This window comes from Andrographis paniculata, unplaced genomic scaffold (genome assembly GCF_009805555.1).
Source record: "Andrographis paniculata isolate CXL003 unplaced genomic scaffold, ASM980555v1 Contig65END, whole genome shotgun sequence".
Lineage (NCBI taxonomy): Eukaryota > Viridiplantae > Streptophyta > Magnoliopsida > Lamiales > Acanthaceae > Andrographis > Andrographis paniculata.
The window spans coordinates 1,618,544-1,645,128 of record NW_026137601.1 but is presented as its reverse complement, the minus strand read 5'-3'; the positions used below and the strand labels follow the sequence as shown (position 1 = coordinate 1,645,128).

Sequence of the window (26,585 nt, the reverse complement as noted above, 5' to 3'; positions counted from 1 at the left end):
TTTTACATTACACATGTATAAGATAGTTTTTCGGACAAACTCCGCAAACGAATTACTGCATGTAAAGTGTAAACCCATCCATCACCACGCACGCCTAAACGTACAATACGCACATACACATACATACATATATATATATATCTGTATATAACGCCGCCGTCGCCGGTCGGCAGGCGGCTCAATTATGAATTAATTAAAAATTGATCTCAAGGGGTGGCGGCGGCGGCGGCGGCAGCGGACTGAGAAGCCTCTTTCCGAGTGTCCGCCGATGTGGCGGCGGCGGGATTAGCCTTAGCGAGCTCCGGGAAGTGAGGAAACGACGGCAGGAGGTCCGGGATCTCGGGAAAGCCGTCGGGAAGATGAGGCAACCCCTCCACCGGTTCTGGAAGTTCGGGAAGGAGGTCGGGCAGGTCGGGCAAGTTCAGCTCCACCAGGCTGCGTGCATCCGCCAAAATCGCACCGCCGCCGCCGGCCGCCATGGTTATGAGGAGGAACGACAGCACCAGGGAGAGGAAATCGGTCTGCGCCATGGTAATTATTGGATAAGGATTTACAGTAGTGAAGATATAATGATGGTGATCATTCTCAGTGTATTTGGGATTGCTTTTATAGATGACCAATTTCGAAATCCAGATAAAATAATAATAATAATAATAGGTGAGTTTTGGTGGGAAATAGGTGTGTTCTATCTTCTTCTTCTGGTGTGTTGTATCTTTTGAATTGAGTGTTCCCATGTTTCTTACCAACATACTCCGCTTGAATCTAACCATGAAGGTTTACCAGTGCTTCCTTTTTGGATTTTTAATTAAACAGTACTCCCTCCTTTCCGACTTGATTCTAGGTTAGACGATATTTTGGGCAGCCATAATGTAAATTCAAACGTCTTTCTCATTTCCATTTTAATTTGTACAAATCAAAAACTTTTTTTTTTTTTTTTTCTCTCAATTAAATATTTTTGTAGGCAAAATGTGAGCCATTTTTTATGTGAGTATTCTGATTTTGATATATATATTCTTCTTTTTTATCTTTCCAAAGAACAAAAAATAAAGATTTCGCAACAACGTTCAATGTTCGTACAACATCCAGTTTTACCAACGGAAACCCTTCGAATCTTCAACCATTCTGTATAGTCAGCAAGTTATTACATAGAAATGATGTAATGAATCTTTCATGTTTCAAAGGCAAGAGGAACACAACACAACACAATGTTCATAAGTAATAAGCAAAACTTCCCTGCCTATTGAACAAAAATCAAGTCCATAGTTCCCGGTTTTTAGTACCGTATTCGCCGTCACCCGAATCGCGACTTCCCCCGCAGTAGTCGAGTGTCCATTTCTCGAAGCTGCAATCAATAAAGTCATAGTAACCTCCATGGATCGACAGCTTCCCCCTCATCACGCTTTCCTCGATCCACGGATACGTCAACAGGTTCACCAACGACCTGTTGATCGACTCCTGGCCGGAATTCAAGCAGACAATCAATCAATACACCATAAAGCATCGACGAATTGATGCAATTGTTACGACGAATTAGGGTTAATGATCGAATAACAAACAAAAAATGTAAATGCGACACAGATTTAGATGGTTCACTAACAACGTGTTGGCTATCTACGGACAAGAACGGAAAACAATTTATTCACGACGAGAAAATACACCAGCCGGGCTCAGCCCAATACTAATTCCAAAGCCCAATATTGCATACCGTCAGCCGGGGGCCACTCAGCGCCCCCGGACCCTAGGCAACGGGGACTTCGCCCCCCTTGATCCCCCGATTCGCTGACCGGGCAGCGAAATTTTTGCGAAAACTCCGCAAAGTGGCAAACTAGATTCAATGCATATGAACAGTAATAAATCGAATCCAAAAAAAGAAAAAAAGGGAACTCAAAGGAAGTGCACCTTCTCGCAATGCCGACACTGCTGATCGAAGCCGAGGTTTGAAGTAGCAGCCTTGGTTTTCACCCGGGCAGGCTTCCCGACGACCACCCAATTTTCAATAAAACTACTGTAAAAACACAACAACGACGTAAGATGTAAGAACAGACCGTACACAACAACTCATGAGAAAATCGACAAAAAAAAATAAATAAACCTTGAAGTAACGTCGTCGCTCTCCATGCTCATCAAGGCTTTAATTCCTCCGCAGCAGCTGTGACCAACAACGAGTATATTTTCGACCTGAACTCAATTTACGATTCAGGTTTAAAAACGATCGTGATTTCTCGAAGAGATCTAAGGCAAGTAAGAAATCTGAAGCAAAGTATTTACTTACTTCAAGAGAGTTAACAGCAAACTCGAGAGCAGCGTTCGTCTCCGAAGGTCCATTCTGCATAAAAAGGAAAGGGCAGTCGTAAAACCTGTATCTAAAAAACTTCGTTAAGACAGGCTTCGACATTAATTATTACACACCTCGTGAGGTGGCACCAGATTCGCCACATTGCGGATCACAAAGGCTTCTCCCGGTTGAAATCCTAGGATTCTCGAAGGACAGACTCGCGAGTCTGCACAAGCAATCACCATGAACTGTCCTTCAAAACATCAGATTTTTCTCGCGTGATTTCATTAATGTCGACGAAAATTTCTTACAAACTACGAAAAATAAAATAACCTTCGGTGCTTGGGCCTCGGAAAGCCTTTCGTAGTGATCTAAGTTTTTCCTGCAGAAGTTGCAAAGCATTTAGACTAAAAGATTAGCACTGCCAATCGATCTAATGACACGAACTAACGATAATTGGTTTGAACAAAACATTTTCTTACAAGAAAACATCTTGTTTGAACCCAAGAAACCTCAGTTTCAACTCGTTGAAATGATTGGATGCCTCGTCGGTCAAGCCTACTACATTGGGCTTGCTATCAATAACTTTCCGAACTCCATGTCGAGAACTGCTCGATGCCTTTACTCTTACAGTCGAACTTCTTCTACATTATAGACATTATCGCATAGAAAAACAGAGCATGTGCATTAGGATTCAATTACATTATTACATAACCTACGCAATGAACCACGATCAAGAACACATATAGCATAATTTGGCAGGCGACAAGTTAATCAAGAGAGGTTCAAACTTCACAAATACGTACAAAGAAAGTTCAAATTTCACAGTTTGATTGATGATCTACATAGCTCAGCCAATCGATCATTTTATCACAAATTACTCGTTTTATTACAAGCTGAAGATATCTAGCAGTGTAATGTCACTGTGGCATTTCATCAAACAGAATCAATGCAACAAAACAAGAAAAATCAATCAAAATTTGCCATTCCTAACCAACAGCAATTAGCAAAATTCCCAACAATGAATTATTCGACACATACATCACAATCAAAACGGCAAACCAGTGATTAACAACCAAAATCAAGCCAAGTTTCAAAATAGGACAATGGCATACTTTAAAGAACCCGAAATTCGCAAGTGACTCGCCTCAATTTCCAGGAATCTCAGCTGGGAGCCGAAGATCTGCCACGAAAAAATTAAATAAAATTGAAAAAACCTCCATGAAAAATTGCAGCTCGTAATTACAAATCAGCAATAAAATTTCACGTTGGAGGCTCTAGTTGAAATCTGAGAGAGGTCCGAAGAAGACGGACAGGACGGGGGCGATGACTGAAACACTCCGTAAGCCGCCATTACAACAGATCTTGTTTTCTAGCAAGTGGAGCTGAAGTGCCCTACTATTTTTGGGGGAAAAGATTGCTCAAGTGGTAGGGCTGAATGCATCATGTTCCCTAAACAGAATTGTTTCATCGTAATCTCCGCAATCTTGTTGAATTCGTAATAAATTAAGCAGTTGGTTGCAGACGAAGACATGGACAGCCGGTTTCTAACCTCCGGTTCGCCATCAAACCGGAAATATTCTACGAACCGTGAACCGTCGGTTCGAACAACCGGTTTCCAGTTCCAACCGCGGTTCAGCCTCTATTTTTACATTAAACAAGTCGCAGAGGTTAACGTAATACAAATAAAATAAATGAAGTAACAGCTACATGTTATAATCTCGTACTGAACAATCATATATATATATAAAAGCTTAAAACTGGACTCTACATTTTCTAAAATTCTGTAATTCTGCAATCTCAAAATTTTAAGATTTTTTTTGCTTTGATGTCATATCTTTAATGTAAAATGAATTTATAATATTATATAAAATTATAATTGGTTGATTTAATATTTTTTAAGGAAATAATATGAATAATAATTTTTTTTTAGTAAAATTCACAAAAGAACATAACATTTATGTCTAGTGTTTTGTATATACGAACATTTAAATAAAATATACTCCATTTGTCATAATTAAAATAATCATTTCTACTATTTTCGTTCGTTCCCCTAAAAAATATATGTTTTATTTTTTCAGTAAAAATAATTATATACTAATGTCAAAATATATTTATTTTTTATTTAAATTACAAATATATCATTACACATACAATTACTAACCTATAAAGTATCACTCTTTCTGTCCCATGTAACTTGAGTGTATTACTGTAGCACGAGAATTTAGGTAAAATATAATTAGTAAGTAATTAAAAAATGTATAGTAAAAATTATTATTGTATGATAAAAATTATTATAAATTAAGGTAAAAATAACTAAATAATTTAATTAAAATTAAAAGAAATAGCGGATAGAAACTTGGATAGAAACTTATTGTGGATCAAAATCTTGATGAGTATTTTATAAAATTTAAAATTTAAAATGTAATTAAAATTTATAATTATATTTTAAAAAATAATAAAAATAAATTATATGAAACAAATGAAAATAAAAAATAAGAACATATTCTTGCAAAATTCTAAAAAATCTCTTTAAAAAAGAAATTAAAAAGTAATTAGTAAATAACTAACTAGGAAAAGTAATTATAAATTAAAATTTAAATAATAAATTTAAAATTATTTTTAATAATTATAAAATTAAAAAATATAAATATTTTTCTTAAATAAAATAAAAGGACAATTAAAAAAATAGACAAATCAAATGAAATAGAAAAAGCATTATATTTATTACTCCCTCGGTCCAATTGAAAGGTTACCATTTTTCATTTTTCGTCTGTCCCAAAATAAGGTTATCATTTCCTAATTTAATAATTGTACTATCTACTTATACCCTTTCAACTTACAATATATTACACAAATGTCATTACTTTTATATTATACCATACTAATAGGGGTATTTTTGTCATTTTTACTACAATCCAATATAATACTAATATTCAAAAATCTACGTGCAAAAAGCAAACGTCACCCTTACAACTGAGCGGAGGGAGTATTATTATTATTATTACTATTATTCTCTCTCAATTTCTAATATAGTGTTATATTTTAGGTAAACAGGAGAATTTGAAAAAAAATATTATTGGTAAATAATTAATTACAATATGATGTAATTAAGATTTAAATAACTAATTAATTTAATAAAAAATTTACAAATTATAAATTATAAAATTTAAAATTTAAAATATTATTAATATATAATATATATTTTCAAAAAAGAAAATAACTTAAGGTTTGTTAGATAGGGATTTTTGGAGGGTTTTGAAAATTAGAAAGTTTGAAAAATAAAATAAAATAAAATAAAAAATTAATATTTGATTTAATATTTTGTGAGAGAAAAAATATATTTGATGTGATATTTTTTTAAAAAATAAATAGTATCAAATGAAGAAAAATGTGTTATATAAACAGAGCGTTAATGTTTAAGATGCACAAAAATAAGAAAAGTATGATATAATACGTGAGGACTGATAGAGTATTATTATTATTATTACTCTTTTCGTCCCATATATTTTAGGCATATTCCTGTAAATATGAAAATTTAGGTAAAATATAATTAATAGGTAAGTAAGATGTGTATTAGTAGAAATAATTATTATTTAATAAAAATAATTATATATTAAAATGAAAAAAATAAATAGTTTAATTAAGATTAAAATATTATAAAATTTAAAATTTAAAATATGATTAAAGTGTATAATCAAATTTTCAAAAAAATAAAATAAAATTACGCTAGGCGATTGAAAATAAAAATAGTGACAAATTAAGTGAGACATTATAATTAGAATTATAATTATTATTGTTTAGGCGTCCGTACGAGAATAGGCGAGAATTGAAGCTAGTGGGTCATCGTACCACTATCAATGCCTTGTCAACGTCAATATATTAGGTGAGCCCAGGACCTCAGAACCAGATTTATCGCCACCGTCAATGTACCGGGTCATCGTACCACTATGGATCCTCTGACCCCTCTATAAAATGTCAGTTACTTTAATTCCATTTTTAATTATACTTTATTACTTTCTTCTTTGTTGAAATTTATACTAATTTTTCTTTTAGAATATTATCGAAAAATAAGTAAAAAATATTTTACTTTTGTATTATTTTTTACTATAAAAAAATTAATAATTATTATTTACTTTTATAAAAATTTATGTTCGATCGAATGAAGATACATTTGCATATATAGTACTGTTTAAATAGTTATTTATCCATAAAAATAAATAAAATACTCCACCGTATACTATTGAATATTGATGGCCGGATACCTTTACTAATATTGTTACAAAATACAAAATTTGGTTTTTGTGATTTTAAATTAATTCATATGTGATGTATACGAAGATCAAATACTAAAATAATTATACACTAATTAAAATATCATTAATTTTTTTTATTTAAATTACAAATAATATAATTATTTTATATTTACTCTCTCTCATAAATATAATCTTCGTATCAACCAATAATTATTAATAAATTTTACCCAACTCTAAGCTGATAGGATCAGTTGGTCAAAAAAGCCGTTAGCTTTCCCAAAAACACCCAATAGTGTGACATCACACTACCGGCTCCGACTCATTTTATTTTATTTTTATATGTTTTTTTTAATGTGGTATTGTTACGTACGAAATTTAGAATTAGGTTAAAAGCCCAAGGTAAAAAGAAGAATGGGCCTGGCAATAGAGTTGATTGAACTGACTGAAGGGTACCATGAGGAAATCAAGGGACATAGGTTTATTACTAAGGAAAGTCCTCAGGTCGGAAGGACCTCAAGACGGAAGGACCTCAGGTCGGAAGGTCTTCAAGACGGAAAGACCTCAAGTCGGAAGGTTTTCAGGTCGGGAAGACCTCAAGGCGGAAAGACCTCAAGTCGGAAGGTTTTCAGGTCGGGAAGTCCTCAAGGCGGAAAGACCTCAAGTCGGAAGGTTTTCAGGTCGGGAGGTCCTCAAGACGGAAAGACCTCAAGTCGGAAGGTTTTCAGGTCGGGAAGTCCTCAAGGCGGAAAGACCTCAAGTCGGAAGGTTTTCAGGTCGGGAAGTCCTCAAGGCGGGAAGACCTCAGGCCAGTTGGTTCGCAAGTCGGGAGGATTGGCGGTCGGACCCATACTATTGTAGATTGGCAGTCGGGCCTAAAGGGCGGAAGGTCTGTGGTCGGCTTAAAGAGTGAAATATAGGGATAATTTTGGTCTGCTGAGGACGCGTGTCAGCAGGAGAGGGGTTGGAAGACGGTTGGGAAGGAGACGTTGTAACCGTTCGGGTGACGGTTTTCGGTGCGGTTTCCCAGAGAATATTTAAAGGTTTGAATCATCATTTGGCAAGGCATCTTCAATCAACTTCAACAAAGCAAAGTCAGATTTGGGGATCACCACTTTAAATTTCAGTCTTTTATTTTCCAGTTTATTTTCTGTACCATACAGTGTTTAGAGATTCCTAATCTCAGGTACTAATTAATCAAGTTTAAGGATATTTTCTATATCTTTGAATTTTACTTTATTTTTGTTGAAAAATTACATCAACAGGTATAATTTTGATAGTTTTTTTTTTTTTTTAACTATTGTTATTAAATATTTTTTTCCATATTTTTTTGCTGGGTATATTTTTATAAGTAATTTTTAGAGAGGTAAATAATAATGATAATAATAATAATAATAATACATAAATAAAAAAGAATCTTTAAAGTATCGCATATTAGAAATAATAATAACAGATTTGAGATATTGTAATTTACCTTCTAAAAGCTACTCATTATGTCATAAAGAATGAAGTATATTTATTTTTATTTTTTGTTTGTTATAAAAAATAGATTATTTTTGTGAAGTAAATCATTATCTACTTTTATATATATATATATATATTATTATAAAAGACGTTCTCATATAAAAAAAAAATAATAATAATTTGTGATATGATTTTTCATTTGAAAAAAACCAATCAAGTTTTTTTTTTTTTTTTTTTTTTTTTTTTTTTATGACGTGGGAATCCGCAGCCGGCTGAATCTAATATTATGTAAAACTCATAACCTCACGATCACAAGTCCAACTCCTAAACCACTGGGTCATCACTTGTGGGACATAAGTGAATCTATTCTTAACAAACGCAGAAGTAACTTTTTGTGAGTGAAGTAAATAGGTTAGAATAACAGGAATATGTATTATGCAGAACTATGAATGTTCTAGCATATTAAAAAATAATAGTATTTTATTATTTAGTAGAAGTGCGCAAAAGGTTTCGATATTTTTGGTCTTTGACCTTATAATTATATATATAATGACATATTTATAATTTAAGTAGAAGTTAAAAGTATTATAAAATTAGTGTTATGATTAATTAAAATAGATATTTTGAAGTGAAACAAATTAAAAATTGTAAAAATGATACTTTGAATTTGAACGGAGAGAATGTTTTTCTAGAAAAGAATTAATTTACTTAGGTAAGTCTATTATTTTTATACTACTTATGTCCCTTTTTATATCTATTTTTATAGTAATTATACTATATATGTAACATTACAAATACTTTACAATATAATACTATCTTCGTCCGGCTTTAAGGGTAATTATTATATCAAAATATAGTATAAATTATGAAAAAATTGAAAAAATATTTCAATTAGTGTCTTATAATACTAACAGAAGAATATTTATATAAAAATATTATACAAATATAAAGATATTTTTAATATTAATTACAATAACACAAAAATAAATGCGGAGCAACTGAGGAGTATTTGGGGTGTGTTTGTTTGGGGTTTGGATTTTGAATTGGGATTTGAATAGTAAAAATTTTGAATTTTAATAATTGTATGATATTGATATAAATATGTGTTGATGTGATATTTTGAATGGAAATTTAATTTTTAGTATAATATAAAAAATAAAAAATAGATATTTGATTTGATATTTTTGGGGGGAAAATTTTGGATGAATAGAAACGAACACACAATGTCATTATTTATCGAACTTTTTGAACTTTACATAAAAATAAAAATAAAAATAAAAATAAAGTAAAATAAAAAATCTTTTGAATTGTTGTGCTACTTTGTACATAATAGAATTAAACTGCAATTTTCTCCGTCAATAACGTCTGACCCACCAAGCAAAGCAACTGGCCAACTTGCAATCTGCTTTTACGTCGTCCACATGATCCATGGGTGGACGACGACGGATGGACGTGCCTTCGTCTCCGCTCCATTCAATGTCGTATGTATCCATATGTGTTTAAAGTTAATTCGTTGTTTTCTTGTTTTTTTCAGCTCGTGGATGATAATCCAATCCGATCCTCACCTAGGTCTGTCATCTGTGCTTCCTTATCTGGAGCTTGCATTCTCATAGGGAGATGCTATTTTTGTGCACCAAACCGATTTGCTACATGTTGTTTCCCCCTTTTTTTGTTCATCATTTTTCTAGAAAGATTCAGCATCCAGTGTGGTTTCCAATTTTGCTTTGGTTTATCTTTTGGGAATTAGGGTTTTCCTGAGTTTGGATTTTGTGTCGTACTTTGGAGATACGCTTTAATTGGTTTCTCAGTTCTCTCTTCTCTCTTGCTCCTTTTTTCTTCCTCGATGTGAAATTACACATCTGTTTGATTGCAGGAAATAGAGATGGTGCGGCAAAAAATTCAGATTAAAAAAATCGATAACTTGACGGCGAGACAAGTGACGTTCTCGAAGAGGCGGAGAGGGCTTTTCAAGAAGGCTCAAGAACTTTCCACTCTATGCGATGCTGACATTGCTCTCATCGTCTTCTCCGCCACCGGCAAGCTGTTCGACTATTCTTCCTCGAGGTAATTTTTGCACAGAAAAAGTACCGTACGCTCATCTTACCAAAGCATGCCCTAATTTTCACATATCATTTTCTGCTTAGATCTTTGTCTCTCATTTTGAGCAAGTTAGTTGTAAATTGCAATCTGCTGGTGCTTTTAACTTTTGGAACCAGTTGATGTTAGGAAGAATACCTAGAGAGAAGCTACACATGCATTGAAGATATCTCGAACTGTGTGATTTTTATGAAAAAGAATAATACCTAATTTGGGGAAACTCATCTGGATCTTGTATTATCTTTCTCATTAGCCAATTCTACTGGTTTGCCTGTGATTTTATGCTGTTGTGCTTTCATTTCATTTGTACGGGAAGTCCCAAAGCAGTCAACAATGGTGTTACTATGGGTAATAGGTCTCTGGATATTATGTACTCTCTCGTTGAGGGCCACTTCTTTTACCTAAACAGTGATGAACTTTATAAACTTGCTTACTGCGTATGCTCTCTCCAAGAACATTACTTTATTAAAAATTAATTGCATACATACATTGGGTCTTGAGGCTCAGAATCTGAGATGGTGCCCTATGCAACAATGGAATACTCTAAAAACTATCCAAGATTTTATTGTATGTGTTGTATTTTATTGAATTTATTGTTCTATGGGGAATCGGATATGACAAGAACTGCAAAGACGTGTTTTTTCTTTGTTTTTCAGAAGTTTTGCAAAGAAGTGTGGTTGTGCTTGTTTCTTACAGTCTTTTTTTTTTTTTTTTTTTTTTTTTGTCTTCCAAATCCATTTGATGTTTGAAGCATGAAGCAACTCGTGCAAAGGCATAAACAACAAGCTGACAAGTCTAATAGAGTTGGGAAACAGATTCAGGTAGTTAAATCTTGTAGAAAATTGTTAATTCTTCCCTAATTATCACCAATTCAATGAAAGTTCATATGTAAAAAGATGCTGTGGTTGATGCAGATTGTTAATTTCTGACGAGCTTCTTTAATTTCTCTTTTGCATTTTAGACAAGGAGCAATCACAGCCACGCTACCGTCTGCAAGGAACTCAGTGACCTGACCCTTGAGCTGAAGTATATAATCACCTCTGTATTACCATTTTTAATAGGAAACTGAAAAAACAAATGAAACCTATTCATATAGGCAACTCATGGGAGAAGATCTCCAAGGTCTCGGCCTGAACGAATTGACGAGGGTAGAGAGAATGGTCGAGGCAGGACTGGCTCGCGTTGGAAAAACAAAGGTTTGTTACATGCTTGTCCTAATCTTTTAATTTCATTCTTACCTTCCTGCTGCTATTTACCATCGAATCTGAATACGTGTTTTGTTCTTGAATGCATTCGCAGAACGACAAGCTCTTGAATGAGATCAGCAAGCTGAAGATGAGGGCAAGTTCAAAAACCTTATAACATCATTTTGATCAATCAATCAATCAATCCCCTTTTGTTGAACGACCATTTCACCTAAAAACTTAACCGAGCTGAAAAATACATCATTAATTACATATTATACCTTTCCGCCGAACATATGACTACTTTTTGTGATCAAATGCAGGAATCAGACCTAATTGAAGAAAATTCGCGGTTGAAACTGCAGCATCAAGTGGAGGTACATTTTTTCGCTTGGAAATTGTGTTGATCAGGGCATATGCAATCGTGTTCTTGATCGGTTTGCTGAGATTGATAATGTTGGAAGCAGAACATTCAGTGTACAGGTCATCATGCTATGGAGCAAGGGTGTTCCACTGAATCAACTACCACTATTTCCCACGGCTTTGCCCATTGTCCGGAGGAGGACAGGAACTTGTCCGACACTTCTCTCAAGCTAAGGTATGCCTAAATTATTGCCATTACACATAATTTCTCCGGTATGCATTTATATATATATATATATATGTTTATGTCTATCTTTGCGCTTCAATTGAGTCATCGGACTCGCTCGTTGTCGATCCATGGAGTTGGCAAGTGACAGTGATGAACTGATGCTTGATGATTATGATATTGCAGCTTACTTTGATTGCAGACTTAAGACATGGGCTAGTTTGCAACCCTCAAATGGCTTAGCTTGTTTAAATGTATTTTTAGTATCCACCATGTAAGAACAATATCGACTATCCATGCATCTCTTTTTACGGATGTTCGTGTATGCAAAAATAACAATTTTGCTTTTTGGTTTCTGTGTTTTTTTTTTAACTCTAGTCAATAAAAAGTAATGTTAAAAATTGTTTTTACAAAAATTAGGTCTAAAAAAATACTCCCTCTATTTATTTTTTATAAAAAACAAAATAATGAACAAATAAGGTTAGACAAAGGACGTATAAAATAATTGATATTTTTTATTCAAAGTAAAAAAGTATCAAGAAAAAAAGAAATGGAAATAGTAACACTAAACAATATGGAGGAACCATGGTTTAAATATTTAGCCCGCTTATTATAGTTTTTCTTCATATATTTTATTTGTAAATTTCTATTGTACGTTTTTTGTTTTGCTAAATATTTTTTTTCTCTTATTTCAAAATACTATTTTTATCATTTTTTTTTCACTCACTCAAGAGTATCAGTAAAAATATTTTATAAATAAATATTAAAGTATTTTTATTTTTGTACAAATTACAAAATATCATTAATTTATTTATACTTTCTAAGCGAAAAAATATTAAATCATTTTACACACTTTTATTAATTAATAAAATACTATTATTTTTAATAATAATTTATTAAAAAACAAATTACTATTTTAAAATTAATTTGAATGTAAAATTAATTTTTAGTATAATATTAAAAAATAAAAAATAAGTGTTTGATTTGATATTTTTAAAAAAAAAATAAAGATGAACAATATATTTAAAATACAATCCCCCGAGCAAACACACCCCAAAGTCTAATATATGGTGGGCTACCAAAATGTTGAGCCGGTGGATGGAATAAAAGGGTTTCTCGGACTAATTCTAGTAAAATTTTCGGGTGAATTCCTACGTGTTATTTTTTGAATTAATTGAAAGAAAAAAAGTACAGTAGATATAAAAAATCTTAAAAACAAAAATTGTAGAATAAAAAACTCATGAAAAATAACACAAACAAAAGTATTTGGAAAATGAAAGAAATTAATACAATTGGAAATGATTTGGATTGCTCAACCTTTGCTTCATCAGTGCATCTCTCTTTTTATATCTATCATTAATCATTCCATTCATTAACTCATTTATGGATTCCATTATTGGTTTATAACTTCTCTTATTTATCCTTCAATTATTTTATTTTTTTTTACTATGAGATACAGATGGATAATCGCGTAAATAATATAAAAATATAATACTCCCCATAAATGAATTGGACACATGATTTAAAGAATATTGATATTGTATTAATAGTTGTAAAATGTATGGATAAAAGATTTTTTTTTTGCCCTTACGAGTGTAATAGTGTAAAAAACAGTGGCAATTATGTAATAAAAATGAAAAATTATAGATAATTTTATAGTGATATGATTATTTATGAAAATAAAACTATTATTTTAAAACGGACAAAAATAGTAAACTATTAGGACATGGGGAGTATATTATATTAAATATTTACTTTTGTGAAAAGATAAAAATATAAATTATAAAACAAAAAAATTCTTAAGCAAACAAACCTTTCTATTTTTTATTATTTATATATGCTTAATCATTAATCTTGGGAATCCTATAATCAATAGCCATAAGTCCATAACCTCCCATTCGTCTTTCCTTCATGTAAAAATTTGTTCAATTTTTTTTTTTTAGTAAATTGATTTTTTTAGTCAAGTAACTGAACCTCTTATCATTTTAGTCTAGTAAGTGGAGTTTATCGCAAACTAGTCCTATAAGTGAAAAATTTTCGTTGTTTTAGTCCTCCGGCGCCGGAGACGCCCGCGAGGCTCACAGGAAACCACGTGTCCGCCAGGTGTCCCGCCAAGTCAGCGACACCGGGCAGACATGTGGATTTTTTTTTATATAATTATTTTAATTTCTTTTTAATTTTTTTTAATTAGACTAAATAAAAAATTTTAAAAAATTTAAAAAAATAAAAATAAAAAATAAAATCCATGTGTCCGCCAGGTGTCGCTGACCTGGCGGACACGTGGCCTCCGGCGAGCCACGCGTCTCCGGCACCGAAGGACTAAAACAGCGAAAACTTTTCACTTATGGGACTAGTTTGCGACATGCTCCACCTATGAGACTAAAATGATAAGGGTCCAGTTATGAGACTAAAAAAACAGTTTACCCAATTTTTTTTTGAGCGACTTGTTTGATTATGATTTCAAACATACTCTGCATGTTTTTTTTTAATATATTATATATTTAAAATACATCAAAATAATATTCTTTCCGTCTTATTTTTAAATGGGTTTTTTTAAATTTTATAATAGACTAAAAATAAATATATTTTATTAATTAGTAAAAGGAGATTTAGTATTTGGATAATGTACTCAAGTGTATTTTAAATTCATCATGTACATACTTGATATTTAAATCAATTTAAACATTATTTTGGAATTAAGTGTTGAGATTAATTTTCTGACATGTTAAATTTTATATGTTCAGCATGGGATCTGCTTTAGTTAATTTTCATGTATAAATTAATTATATGTGTAATGCTATATTTATAATTTTTTAACTAAAAATTAAAAATATTTTAATAATATTAGTATATAAAATGTTGTTTTTGAATATGTAAACAAAAATTATACTTTGAGGTGCAACCGAAATAAGATTTAAATTCAAATTGAAATTTAATTCACAGTCAAATTTCAAATTAAAACAAAAGACAATCATAAACATTCAAGCTATAAAAGAAAATTCTCACCTTATCTATTGACTGACTTTATACAATGATAAGTCAATATAATATTATACTATTTTCGTCCGACTTTAATGATTTTATTTACTTTTTGTATATTGATATTTGAATATTAATTATTATATCAAAATATAGTATAAATTTAAAAAATTATAAAAATATTTTTACTCATATCTTATAATACTAATAAAAAAATATTTTATAAAAAAAATTATAAAAAAATATAAAGATATTTTGATGTATTTGCAATATTTTTTAAAATTCATATCCAAATTTTATAAGCAAGCGGTTGTTAATAGAAATAAAATAATAATAATAATAATAATAATAATTGTAAAATTCAGCTAGAAAGAAGGCTTGAAAGATTGCGCCGACGACTCGCGCATTGACACGTGTCCCATCGCGCGGTTTTGGGGTCGTTGTTCACTCTGCGTCCGTACGCTGCCGATTCCATCTCTATTTCTTTGCTATCTTCTCATCTCCCTCCCTCCGCTGCGATTCAGGATTTTTGTTTTCGGAGCTACCCACCGGCGCTGCGCCCCATCGAGGTAAGCCATGGATGAAGAGTACGACGTAATTGTTCTGGGAACGGGCCTCAAGGAGTGCATCCTCAGTGGCCTCCTCTCTGTCGATGGCCTCAAGGTAAACACACACATACACACAAATGTATTGCGTATGTGAAATTCGAATTGATCGATCGCCCTCACATTTCACCTCCATCTTTAGCTACCAAATGCTTTGTTGGATTGGAACCGTTTCACATTAGCTTCTGTATTCAGTTGTTCCACGATTGATCGCTAAATTCGAAGCCGTTATGATTTGGACGAACAGGTGCTGCACATGGACAAAAACGAGTACTATGGAGGAGAATCGTGCTCTCTTCACTTGAACCAGGTACTGATTAGAACACTCCAATGTTTCGTTACTTCCGTAGCTGTTTATCCAATCATCGACGGCAAACTCCAAGTTTTCCATGGATTATTTTAGCATTGGTTTCTTCGTTTCTTTTGTAGCTCTGGAAGCGTTTCAGGGGCAGCGATGACGCCCCTGACAACTTAGGCTCCAGCCGAGACTACAATGTCGACATGATTCCAAAGGTATGCCATCCAATACATGGTTATGATCGTCTTTTTGAGTGTTCGCGGTTTGGTTTTTGGATGAAATAATTGTGCGATGTGAAGTTTTATACGTTAAATTGATACGTACGTTTTTATAGTGAATGTGAAGTTGTATATAAAAAGAATTGGAAAAAAGAAAAAACTCTAAAGAGAATAGCCGATCTCTTTATGCACATCTTCTAGGTTAAAATGGTTGAACATGATGTTGTTTTTGCTTTAGTTTATGATGGCGAATGGGGCGTTGGTGCGCGTTTTGATCCACACGGATGTTACAAAGTATCTGCACTTCAAGGCCGTTGATGGAAGCTATGTCTACAACAAAGGAAAGGTACATGGCACGACACGCTTGCTTTCAATCTCGACACATTGTGAATCTAATTTGCATTTCCATTTGATCTGCAGATTTACAAAGTTCCTGCAACTGATGTCGAGGCGCTTAAGTCGCCATTGATGGGGATCCTTGAGAAACGTCGTGCTAGAAAGTTTTTCCTTTTCGTCCAGGACTTCAATGAAAGTGATCCCAAGACTCATGCAGGGATGGATTTGGGCACAGTCACCGCAAGAGAACTCATCGGGTTAGTTCTTGATTACTTGTTCCTAAGTTTCGACATAGCCATTGATGTAGTAGAATACAGGACACAGAAACTGCGCTTTCGATGTAATATCTCACATTACTTTTTGCTATGCAGAAAATATGGACTAGAAGCCGACACAATTGATTTTATAGGTCATGCTTTGGCGTTGCATAGCAGCGATAGTTACTTAGACCAGCCAGCTATGGAATTTATCAGGCGAATAAAGGTTGAGTTTGTTGTGCATTGATCGATCGTCTGTCATTTGTTAAGCTCTCAAATTTGTTCGAATTGTTGGTAATGCGCATTTCCTTCCTCTTAACAGCTTTACGTAGAATCTTTGGCGCGCTTTCAGGCAGGATCGCCGTACATATATCCGTTGTATGGATTAGGAGAATTGCCTCAGGTCTGTTTCTTTAATTCCTTCTGTTTATCACATGAGTTTTATTAGCCTTGATGATTATTTATCGATGGTTCGCAGGCATTTGCGCGTCTGAGTGCAGTTTATGGCGGCACATACATGCTAAACAAGCCTGAATGCAAGGTTATATCTTAACTACATACTCACATTGTTCTGAGTTAACTAACCAGTCGAAAAATGTCGTCAGGTGGAATACGATGGCGATGGAAAAGCAGTCGGTGTCACATCCGAAGGAGAAACTGCTAAGTGCAAGAAAGTCGTCTGTGATCCATCATATTTATCAGAAAAGGTATCCTTCTGTCCTTTACCGGAGAATGAATTGAAACAATAAAACAGTAATGTAGTCTCAAGGTTAATTCTCATCGCAGGTGAAGATGGTCGGGAAAGTTGCGCGTGCCATATGCATCATGAGCCACCCGATACCCGACACCGATGATTCCCACTCTGCTCAAGTCATTCTCCCACAGAAGCAGCTTGGTCGAAATTCAGATATGTAAGGCTATACTTTTAGCACAAACATATATATATATATATACACACATACATATAATATCTCTCTAACTATAAGCTTTTCGATGACAGGTACCTCTTCTGCTGTTCTTACTCGCACAATGTCGCCCCGAATGGAAAATACATAGCATTCGTTTCAGCAGAGGCTGAGACAGACAATCCGGAGACTGAATTGAAGCCGGGAGTGGACCTCCTCGGCCCAGTTGATGAAGTGTTCTATGAAACCTACGACAGATACGTCCCAAATAGTAATGGCGAAGATGACAACTGTTTCATCTCCATGGTACACACACTATTCAATGCCTCATCGAATGTGGCTAAATTCTTACATGGCATTAGACTCCATCGTGTTTTCGTAAATATTGCAGAGAATGATTTTGTGCAATATTTTTTTAAAATACGATGCAATTGTGCCAATGTAGTCTTAACATGGATTCTCATTGCTTGTGCAGAGCTACGACGCCACTACACACTTTGAGTCCACAGTCATGGATGTGTTGGATATGTACACAAGAATTACAGGGAAGGTAAGCATCAGCATCAATATCGAAACCGTAATCGTAATCTTAATCGAATCGTATCATATTGTGTATATGACTGTTCTTCTGTTTAGGTGCTGGATTTGTCTGTGGATCTGAATGCAGCCAGTGCTGATGGTGCAGAATGAACTAATTTTCAGATTTCAAGCTTTGGTTTTTGGCTATGAAGCTTCCATGGCTTCCTGCACTTCCATTACTCTGCAAACATTCTTCATGGGACATCTCGTTTGTAGTTCTTTTGTTAATGTTGTTTGCAGATAGATAGAGATAGATGTATTAGCGCTTTCTGTCTCATTTTAAAGCTACAATGAAGAAATCGCGTTCTTGAAATTAATTACTAAATCGTCGAAAACATAAAAACACGATTTTAATGAAGCTACGATAAATAGGGAGGATTCCCACTTTAAGCGCCGATTTTAAGTGCCTCTGTCTATGCTGATTCAGCGGTGGTGTCATTACACAAATGTTCTCTACTGATTGAGATTTTCGTGATCACGATGGTGAAGAGGAGGGATTCGAGCAAGTATAGCAGGGGCGGTGGCGGTGGCGGTAATGACGCTGCTGGAAGGAGTTATGGAGGTGGCGGAGGCGACGTCGGGAAGTTCTCCGTGTTCGAATTCGCCGATGCTGACTTGCGTGTCGAGAACGAATCGCGCAAAAACCTTGCGAGGTTTGTGGTGAAAAGCCCTAGCAAGAAGTCCGCTCACCATCGTCAATCGGCGGACAAGTATCGTCTCCTTGAATGCTGTAAGTCCATGTTGGCGTGATCATTGTGTTGCTGTACGCTTCGTGATTATGTTGTGTTAGAGATGCTTTTTTTTTTTTTTTTTTTTTTGTTAATGGTATACGTGATTCTTCGTTTTTGAGGATGGTTCATATGCTGGGGTTGTTCTTCTGTGAGTCATACTAAAACTTGCCGTTTGATTAGAAGATTTTGAAATTTGTTTTGGATTGTTTAGGTTTTGAATGTCTTGGCTCCGATCGACATTGTCTCCAGATTGTCATGCTATTTTACGTGAAACAAACTAGATGACCTTTTGGAGGAGAGGCATTTGTTTGATAAAATGTTGATCCTACTATAAGATGCATTTAACTTCTCGAAAGATGGATTCATCTTACGTGCAACTAACTAGATGACTTTCTGGAGGAGAGGCATTTGTTAGATAAAATGTACAGCCTTTTATAAGAGGCATTTATTTGATAAAAGATCGATACCAGGCTTCTCGAAAGATGGATTTATTTTACGTGCAATGAACTAGATGACTTTCTGGAGGAGAGGCATTTGTTAGATCAAGTGTACAGCTTTCTATAACAGGCATTTATTTGATAAAAGATTGACATTTATTAGATTAAAGATTGAATCCAGCTTCTCCGGAGCTGCTATGACTCATAATTACTCTGACACGTGGAATGTGTTGCTTTCGGGCGAGTTTGACGTGTGTAGGATAGTTTAAGTGAAGACTTGAAAACAAAGCAAGAGAATTTTGTCATAAATAAGTGGGCCCCGGATTATCTATAGCGTCTGTGGTTCGCAACGCTTCAAGTCTTAGAAATGAGACTCCATTGGTCTGTGAAAATTTTTCTATTTAAACAGAATGCCAAGTAAAAAAATTTATAGTATAGTCCATCATTGGTCCTGGGAATGATAAGTGAGCCATGAAGTGATAAAATATCTCTGTTATGAGCAGAATTATAATGAATTCATGATCTCCAATGTAATAATGCATGGTGTTTCTTACAATTGGCTAAGCACCTTTCTCTTCCGAAGAGCTTACCATAGATGGTGTCTGTACATTAATTCTAAACTTGAATATGGTTCTCCATGCATTAAGTGAAATACTTGACTTTGTCAACGTATTCATCATATTCTTTGCTATGCGAAACTTCAAATGGCATTCTGAATTGCATTATTTATTTATTTATTTACTTTTGCAGTTGCAAGTGGCACAGAGACTTCGCAATATCATTGTGTAAGTGAAACGCCACGTGCTGGAGTTATTTTCAATCTTTTTGCATACATTTTCATGTTTTCACATTGTTATCCAACTGCAAATCAACTGCCTTTTATCTTTCTTAAAGCCTCAGGGTAATAATTGTTCTTGTGGAGCAATTGCAATATCACCCGTCGAGGAAAGTAGGAACTCAGGAGGTCATACAACTGTTCCGAAGCATGTAATTAGTTTAATCATTATTTTACTTTCCTTTCCTTTTATGTGAATTGATGTTTTGGCGTACCCTCTATTTTTTTATAAGTTAATCAATGGAAGTGGATGTCGCAGCATACTTCATTTGTTTGTAATCCTTACATGCAGAATAAGGTGCTTTATGTAAATTCTGATGAAGATGCATGTATGGAGTTGTCTAATATAGCTGATGACACTGAAGGTTGTGGTCTTATCATGTGAAAAACAATATCTTAGTCTTATGACAATGTATTTTGGCTTGATCTCCATGTATCTTGGCTTTTTTTCAGGCACAACTAAAGAACAATCTTCATATGATGGGAAATTCCCGAAGACAGATGATTGTGTAGGTGCCTTACTTACATATGACATTCAATAGTTCACGTGCTAAAGAAAAGAGTTAAATGAAGTGGATACTGGCTCTTTCTTATTTTTTGTACACAGTTGGACTCCATAAATGTTCGAGTCTTGTTTCTATTGCACTGAAAGAACACAGTTAACAAGTAGATGTATAAACATGAGTTTTTCTTATGGGTTAATGGGGTTCAAGCATGGAACTCCTATTGTGTCAGCATGAAAGTGTTATCAGTATGCTTTTCCTTGTTTCTTTTTAATTGTCCGTTCTATTTTGCAGGAACCAGTGGTTTCTGTGGAGCCCAAATATGTTATATATAAAAATCGGTGTTATAATGGACAGCGTTTGATGTTTTCTCGAAACTGCATCAGACTGGAGAGATCACCCCATTGTGATCCTGGCGTACCGTGTTGTGTTGAATGGTTTGACATTGATATTTTGAAAATTGAATGTCAGCAGTGTGAAAGTGTGAGTGTGATTAACTTTTTCTTGAATTCGATTGACTGATCTCTGTTTGAGAATTGTGGAATTTATAACTTTTCTGTGATTTGCTTACTTTAGGCTAGAGCTGATGTTGTGAAGATACTCATGAGACTCAAGAACACGAGGGATGCCGAAACTGGATATGAGGATTTAGGTTATGCGCTCTCATTTTTATATATACTTTTGGCTGGATTTACTTTGCATGGTCAACATGCTTTGTATCCTGGGTAAAATGCTTGTTTAAATCTTAGCGTAACTCTTATCAAAAGTGAACATTGTTGGTGGAAGTGCATAAATGAACTTTCATGAAGTATGAACGGCTAATTATCTGCATGGATCCGTAACTAGCATCAATGTGTTAATAGACTTTGCCCAGAATGTTCCCCATGCTTGTCACTTTGTTAGATTTTGTATTACTTATAGTATTAATTTCAAATCAAGATTTTGGAAACAATTGTAAACATGATAGGTTATATATTTTTGAATATACTCATGCTTTCAGATCTGCACTCGGATCCCAGTTCTCTTCCACCAAATGCACATTATGAAGAATTTGAATTTGAAGTTCTTAAGTCTCCCCACTGGTACAAAAAGCAAGAAGAAATTAAATCGTTGGATCTGCAATATAAATCTGCTTGGAGAACCATTACGTGGTAAATTACATATTCCCATGGTTTCTTCATTCTTGTGTTCGTTATCTCCTCTAGCACTTTTCATGGTCATGAAAACATTTCCCTAAACAATTCCACAAATCCTGAGGACACAATGTTGGAAGTATTATTTTGTGCAAAATGGTTATTATTACAAGAAAAAAAAATGTGAAGTGTCTTGATGCTTGGCATGTGCTTGAACCTTTTTTATTTCCATCGCGGTTTGTTATATGGAAACAGTACGACGATGGATGCTTCCCACCTCGGAACTTGATATCTCAATTCTCTTTTTATTACTGAATGTAGCATTGAAATATTTATCCACTGACTTGCAGTGCAAGTGTTTTCGATGAGTCCTTTGAAGGTCTAGTATATCCAGAAGGGGATCCAGATGCTGTTTTCATAAGTAGAGATGATATTTGGCTACTACAACCAAAAACCTTCATCAATGATACTTTAATTGATTTTTACATGAAGTAAGTTCAACAGGTTTGGTTAATATGTTTTGTTAATTCTTTTTGTATAACTACTATGGTTCAACAAGTTTTATTTTGTAACTCTTAATGCACTTCCTAGCATGTGAGTTGATTTTCTAGTTTAAAGTGATTTAATTGTCCATATTCTTTATCTTCTCATTCTTTAAACGAAGACAAATTACATGAGTATTAAAAATTATGATTGCCATTTCAGCATATATAACTGAACCTTTTGAATATGTTTGGATGTGGGGTTGGTCCCAACCCCACTATTCAATTTTTTTCCCCCTAAAAAAAATCATATCAAACACCATTTATATCACATACCCAAACCCAAATCCCAATTTTTTGTGCCTTGGATTGATGCTTTGATTAAGTAAACCTTTTTGGAGTGCAAATGTTTTGTTATCTTTAGCTGTTGAATTAAATTTGTGATCTTTTATTTCAAGTGGGATGTTCTGAAGGTCGCTAAAAGCTTGATGTTTTCCTTTATATAAGAGATTGACCTCTTAACAACTTTGATTGTCTTTAGCTAAATAATTTATAATGACAGCATCCAATCTTTATTCAAGATAGCATGTATAAGGTTTTGCAATCTAGCAAAAATAATGTCTCTCCTATTCAAATCTAACGAAGTATGCTAACAAGTTTTTGTTGAATATCAGATATCTTCTGACAAAAATCAAACAAGAGGAGTCGCATAGATTCTATTTTTTCAACACATTTTTCTTTCAAAAGCTAGTGGATATAGGTCAAGATACATCTGGACCTTGGGATGGGGGAAAGGCTTTTCAACGTGTTCGTAAATGGACAAGGCATGTGAACCTTTTTGAAAAAGATCACATATTTATACCTATAAACTACAGGTAAATCCATCCCGCTGTCAAAAAAATTGGCAAGATGTTTTATATTTTTTTCTAAGTCCCTTCTCTTCCTTCCGTTGGCAGCCTTCATTGGAGTCTGATTGTTATCTGCCATCCTGGGGAAGTTGCTAATTCAAGAGGCATGATTTTTTATATCAGCGATTATGTTTATTTGGATATTGCTGATTCCCTGATTAAAATATTTGTAACTCTTTCCAGAAATTGGTACGAACAACTCATCCAAGATACCTTGCATTATACACATGGATTCTATCAGAGGAAGCCATAGAGGGCTCGAGAATGTTATCCAAAGGTAAGCTGTTGGGTAGGTGATGTTCTGGACTAGATAGTGTGAATTCACGACATGTACTACATGAACTATCTTATCTTGAAATGACAGATATCTGTGGGAAGAATGGAAAAAGCAATGGAATAAGCAGGGCAATCAGATTGCATGGAAGTTTAGGAACATGAAGTTTTTTCAACCTCAGGTTCCCTTTTTTAATCATGATTGCTGGTGCCTCTGTTGAAATGATTTATATTGCCTGAAATTGAAAATGCTGGATGATATGCGTAAGACGAATCAGAGTAGTTATTTTTGACTAATTAACACTGGAATGAAATCTAGTTAAATCTTCGAATTTGTTTAGTTGCTTTTACATTTCTTTTTAGACAAACCAAAAATTTTCTCCTCTCCATTTTTTTGACGCATAATTTTTGTTTCAGCTGCCGCAGCAAGAAAATTTGACTGATTGTGGTCTTTTCTTGCTTCACTATGCCGAACTATTTCTGGGGAATGTTACAAGCACGAGAACACCTACATTTGATTTTGTAAGTTGTTTAATTTTTTATTTTGAAAGTCATTATGGACATACCTTACGAGATGGCTTCTTTCTAATCTGATCGATAAGATTCCCTGAATTAAGGAAAGAACATGAGCATCATCCTTTAGCATTCCCGATCATTTATTCATCCTTATAATATTCTGCATTGAAGTTCTTTCTAAATGCTATTACAACCCTTGTTTTCATTTTCATTTATTGTCTGCAGCTTCACAAGGACTGGTTCCATCCCGACGAGGTTTCTCTGAAAAAACGTGATCAAATTAGGAATCTAATTTACAGAATAGCTGAAAGAAAATCCTTCAAACAACCTCAAGCCTCTTGTGATGACAAATATCTTCGCACCACTCCAAATAAGGGAGACGGCAGTGCAAAATCCACCCGGGAAAGTGGTCTGAAAGAATCCCGACTTGGTGTCAAGGTTCACTCAGAGGATGATTTTCATGAATTCAAGGTGTCGAGTGATGAAAGATGTCAACCTCATAATCAGTCGGTGCCAATTAATGAATTCAGCAACATGCGCTTCCCTACAAAGGAGGTAATACCTCCCATCAAGCTCGTATACTTTTTAATATGCGCGACTATTCAATAATTCGTAGTTATTCCTTTTTATCTTGAAAACAGGAAGGACGTAAGAGATGGGACAAATCTCCACGACACGACAAGACCATATTAGAAACCCGAAAGCATGATGAAGGAAGAACACCTCTCACCCGGAAATCTAGTAGTCTCTTGACTGGATCTCCCGAAACTTCTTGTTGTTTCCATCTTCCAAAGCTGAGGTGTGCTCATAACGATGAGGAGAAACCCATCCGCAAAGTTGCTGAAACGGAGAAAAAAAGGTATGAAATCTGCTTGTCATCTTCGAGCAACAAGGAGGAGGATCTCATTGTAGAAGACTCCGAAGATGAAAATAGGACAGATATCAAAGCAAAAGCAGCAGTAGGAAAGCTACGACATCTCAGCACGCGGAGAAGAAGTCGTCGCTGAGCTACTTTTATCGTAATTCAATATTACGATCATGAAGGTACGCCACCTTTATTATGAATATATCGAATTCGGGTGCACAAGTCAGCGATTGAGATGATTTTTAGGCCGTGTGGCTTATGATTGTTTGTTGGTTCTACTGTCAGACTCGGAATCGACGTACAGAAACGGAGCCGGAAACGAGAGGCTGCAATTTTTATTTTTATTTTTTTTTTTTTGTGGTAAGAAGGAACTACTTGTATTTGTACCGTGTGCTGTATAACTGAATTTTCACAACTATGCAGTATAGCCTCATGGATTTGCCTAAGCATATATATATATATATATAATTGGATGTTACTTTCAGCCCATATGATATAACTTGTCTTTCTAGGATTCTATCCAACATCGGTATCTTTTTCTACTTTTGAGTCATTTTTATATTGGTGCTATGAAATTCAGAAAATACAGTAAAAGTTTTGTTATTAAACAATTATATTTATATTAGCTGATATATAATAATATTTGGAAACGTACAGGATACAATCTTTGGAAAATATTTATATAAATTTTTCTCAATTTATTTGTTTTTGACTAGAAGCATTGAAATTTATTTTCACTTTTTCTTACCGTGCAAATATATTACTAAAATATTACATCAATTACCGTTTAAATACAAATATAGAAACCATCCTTTCAGTTTTCATTAAATTGTGTTTTTCTTTGATTATAAAAAAATAAAATTAAACTTTATTATTTGGATGTGTAGATTTTAAAAAAAATATACTTCTTTCGTTTGCTTTTTGCAAGAATATTTGTATTATATTAAGGTGGTATGAATAAAATAGAAAAATTAAAATAGTATTGTATAATATAAATGTAACGAGTAATATATTGTAAATTACTAAAAATCATATAATAAAAAAAAAAAGATAAATGAATAAGAATAAAGTCCACTCATTATAACAATTAGATATATTTTTATTATTATAGTTATGTTTTTACTTTTAGTAAAATATAGTAGTAATTTAAAATATATTTTATTATATAAAAATTAATTTAGTTAATTATATTTTTAATATTAAAAATATTATAGTTCCAACCATGCTTGGCCGTTTGTTCACTTCATGTTTGAGATGAATTTATTTTTTATATTAGGGATAAAATTGTGTTGGTAAGATAAAAAAATATTAATATTTTATATCGAAAAATTGACCTTTGTGAATATAATGATGCAAAATATAAATATAATATTTATAAAAAAACTGATGAAGTATATTATATATATTGCGTTAATATGTGTATAAATTGTATTTTTAAAATAATATTTATAATTGTTCCGTAGAAAACAACAAACCCATATATTTGTTATTTTTGTTATCTGTCAATTTATGATGTGCTTACTAAAAAAATTTAGCACATAATCTCTCCATTTTACTGGTAATCAACTGCAATTAAATTAAATAGACTTAAATTATAACACACATAAATTTTGTATGTTTAAATAAAATAAAATAAAATATTTTTACTTTAATTTACTAAATATTATCAATTCTAAACGTTTTAATTTATTAAATTTAATTAGATATAAATTTATTATATATTATAAAATTTAATATATATGGTTTAAAATCATCAAAAACATCATTCACATAAAATAATAATATAAGTCTATATATATATGTGTGTGATTATAGATAGTTGAATGCAATTAAACAAATCAAATCCATTACCCAACAATTATA

General features: G+C 33.4%; 4 protein-coding genes across 8 annotated transcripts; 3 read left to right on the top strand and 1 right to left on the bottom strand.

Moving 5' to 3' along the window:
- Positions 1-1,086: 1,086 nt before the first annotated feature.
- On the bottom strand, positions 1,087-3,758 carry LOC127262656 (carbonic anhydrase 2-like). The gene is made up of 9 exons (XM_051291451.1): positions 3,543-3,758; positions 3,391-3,458; positions 2,758-2,919; positions 2,609-2,657; positions 2,410-2,523; positions 2,273-2,326; positions 2,093-2,178; positions 1,900-2,005; positions 1,087-1,455 (listed from the first exon to the last, which is right to left on the bottom strand). Exons 1-9 carry the CDS (start codon positions 3,627-3,629, stop codon positions 1,252-1,254), a joined length of 930 nt encoding a protein of 309 aa, XP_051147408.1. The 5' UTR covers positions 3,630-3,758; the 3' UTR covers positions 1,087-1,251.
- A 5,589-nt stretch (positions 3,759-9,347) lies between these two features.
- LOC127262190 (MADS-box protein JOINTLESS-like) lies at positions 9,348-12,211 on the top strand. 4 transcript variants are annotated; one of them, XM_051290763.1, is made up of 9 exons: positions 9,348-9,473; positions 9,866-10,056; positions 10,841-10,910; positions 11,051-11,115; positions 11,186-11,285; positions 11,389-11,430; positions 11,597-11,650; positions 11,757-11,871; positions 12,049-12,211. In XM_051290763.1, exons 1-8 carry the CDS (start codon positions 9,414-9,416, stop codon positions 11,868-11,870), a joined length of 696 nt encoding a protein of 231 aa, XP_051146720.1. In that variant the 5' UTR covers positions 9,348-9,413; the 3' UTR covers position 11,871; positions 12,049-12,211. The 4 variants fall into 4 exon arrangements, with proteins under 4 accessions (XP_051146720.1, XP_051146719.1, XP_051146718.1 ...); XM_051290762.1 differs by having other exon boundaries at positions 9,350-9,473; positions 11,750-11,871; XM_051290761.1 differs by having other exon boundaries at positions 9,354-9,473; positions 11,741-11,871.
- A 3,103-nt stretch (positions 12,212-15,314) lies between these two features.
- LOC127262189 (guanosine nucleotide diphosphate dissociation inhibitor At5g09550) lies at positions 15,315-18,352 on the top strand. Its single transcript, XM_051290760.1, has 13 exons — positions 15,315-15,504; positions 15,694-15,756; positions 15,876-15,959; positions 16,201-16,308; positions 16,383-16,555; positions 16,670-16,781; positions 16,878-16,958; positions 17,034-17,096; positions 17,161-17,262; positions 17,342-17,466; positions 17,556-17,766; positions 17,936-18,010; positions 18,097-18,352. Exons 1-13 carry the CDS (start codon positions 15,418-15,420, stop codon positions 18,148-18,150), a joined length of 1,338 nt encoding a protein of 445 aa, XP_051146717.1. The 5' UTR covers positions 15,315-15,417; the 3' UTR covers positions 18,151-18,352.
- A 132-nt stretch (positions 18,353-18,484) lies between these two features.
- Positions 18,485-25,264, top strand: LOC127262188 (probable ubiquitin-like-specific protease 2B). 2 transcript variants are annotated; one of them, XM_051290757.1, is made up of 17 exons: positions 18,485-18,769; positions 19,958-19,992; positions 20,102-20,194; positions 20,335-20,407; positions 20,496-20,551; positions 20,840-21,028; positions 21,122-21,197; positions 21,546-21,696; positions 22,029-22,169; positions 22,835-23,035; positions 23,117-23,172; positions 23,252-23,345; positions 23,433-23,523; positions 23,759-23,863; positions 24,083-24,412; positions 24,499-24,901; positions 25,008-25,264. In XM_051290757.1, exons 1-16 carry the CDS (start codon positions 18,520-18,522, stop codon positions 24,862-24,864), a joined length of 2,307 nt encoding a protein of 768 aa, XP_051146714.1. In that variant the 5' UTR covers positions 18,485-18,519; the 3' UTR covers positions 24,865-24,901; positions 25,008-25,264. The 2 variants fall into 2 exon arrangements, with proteins under 2 accessions (XP_051146714.1, XP_051146715.1); XM_051290758.1 differs by lacking the exons at positions 19,958-19,992; positions 20,102-20,194; positions 20,335-20,407.
- Positions 25,265-26,585: the final 1,321 nt, after the last annotated feature.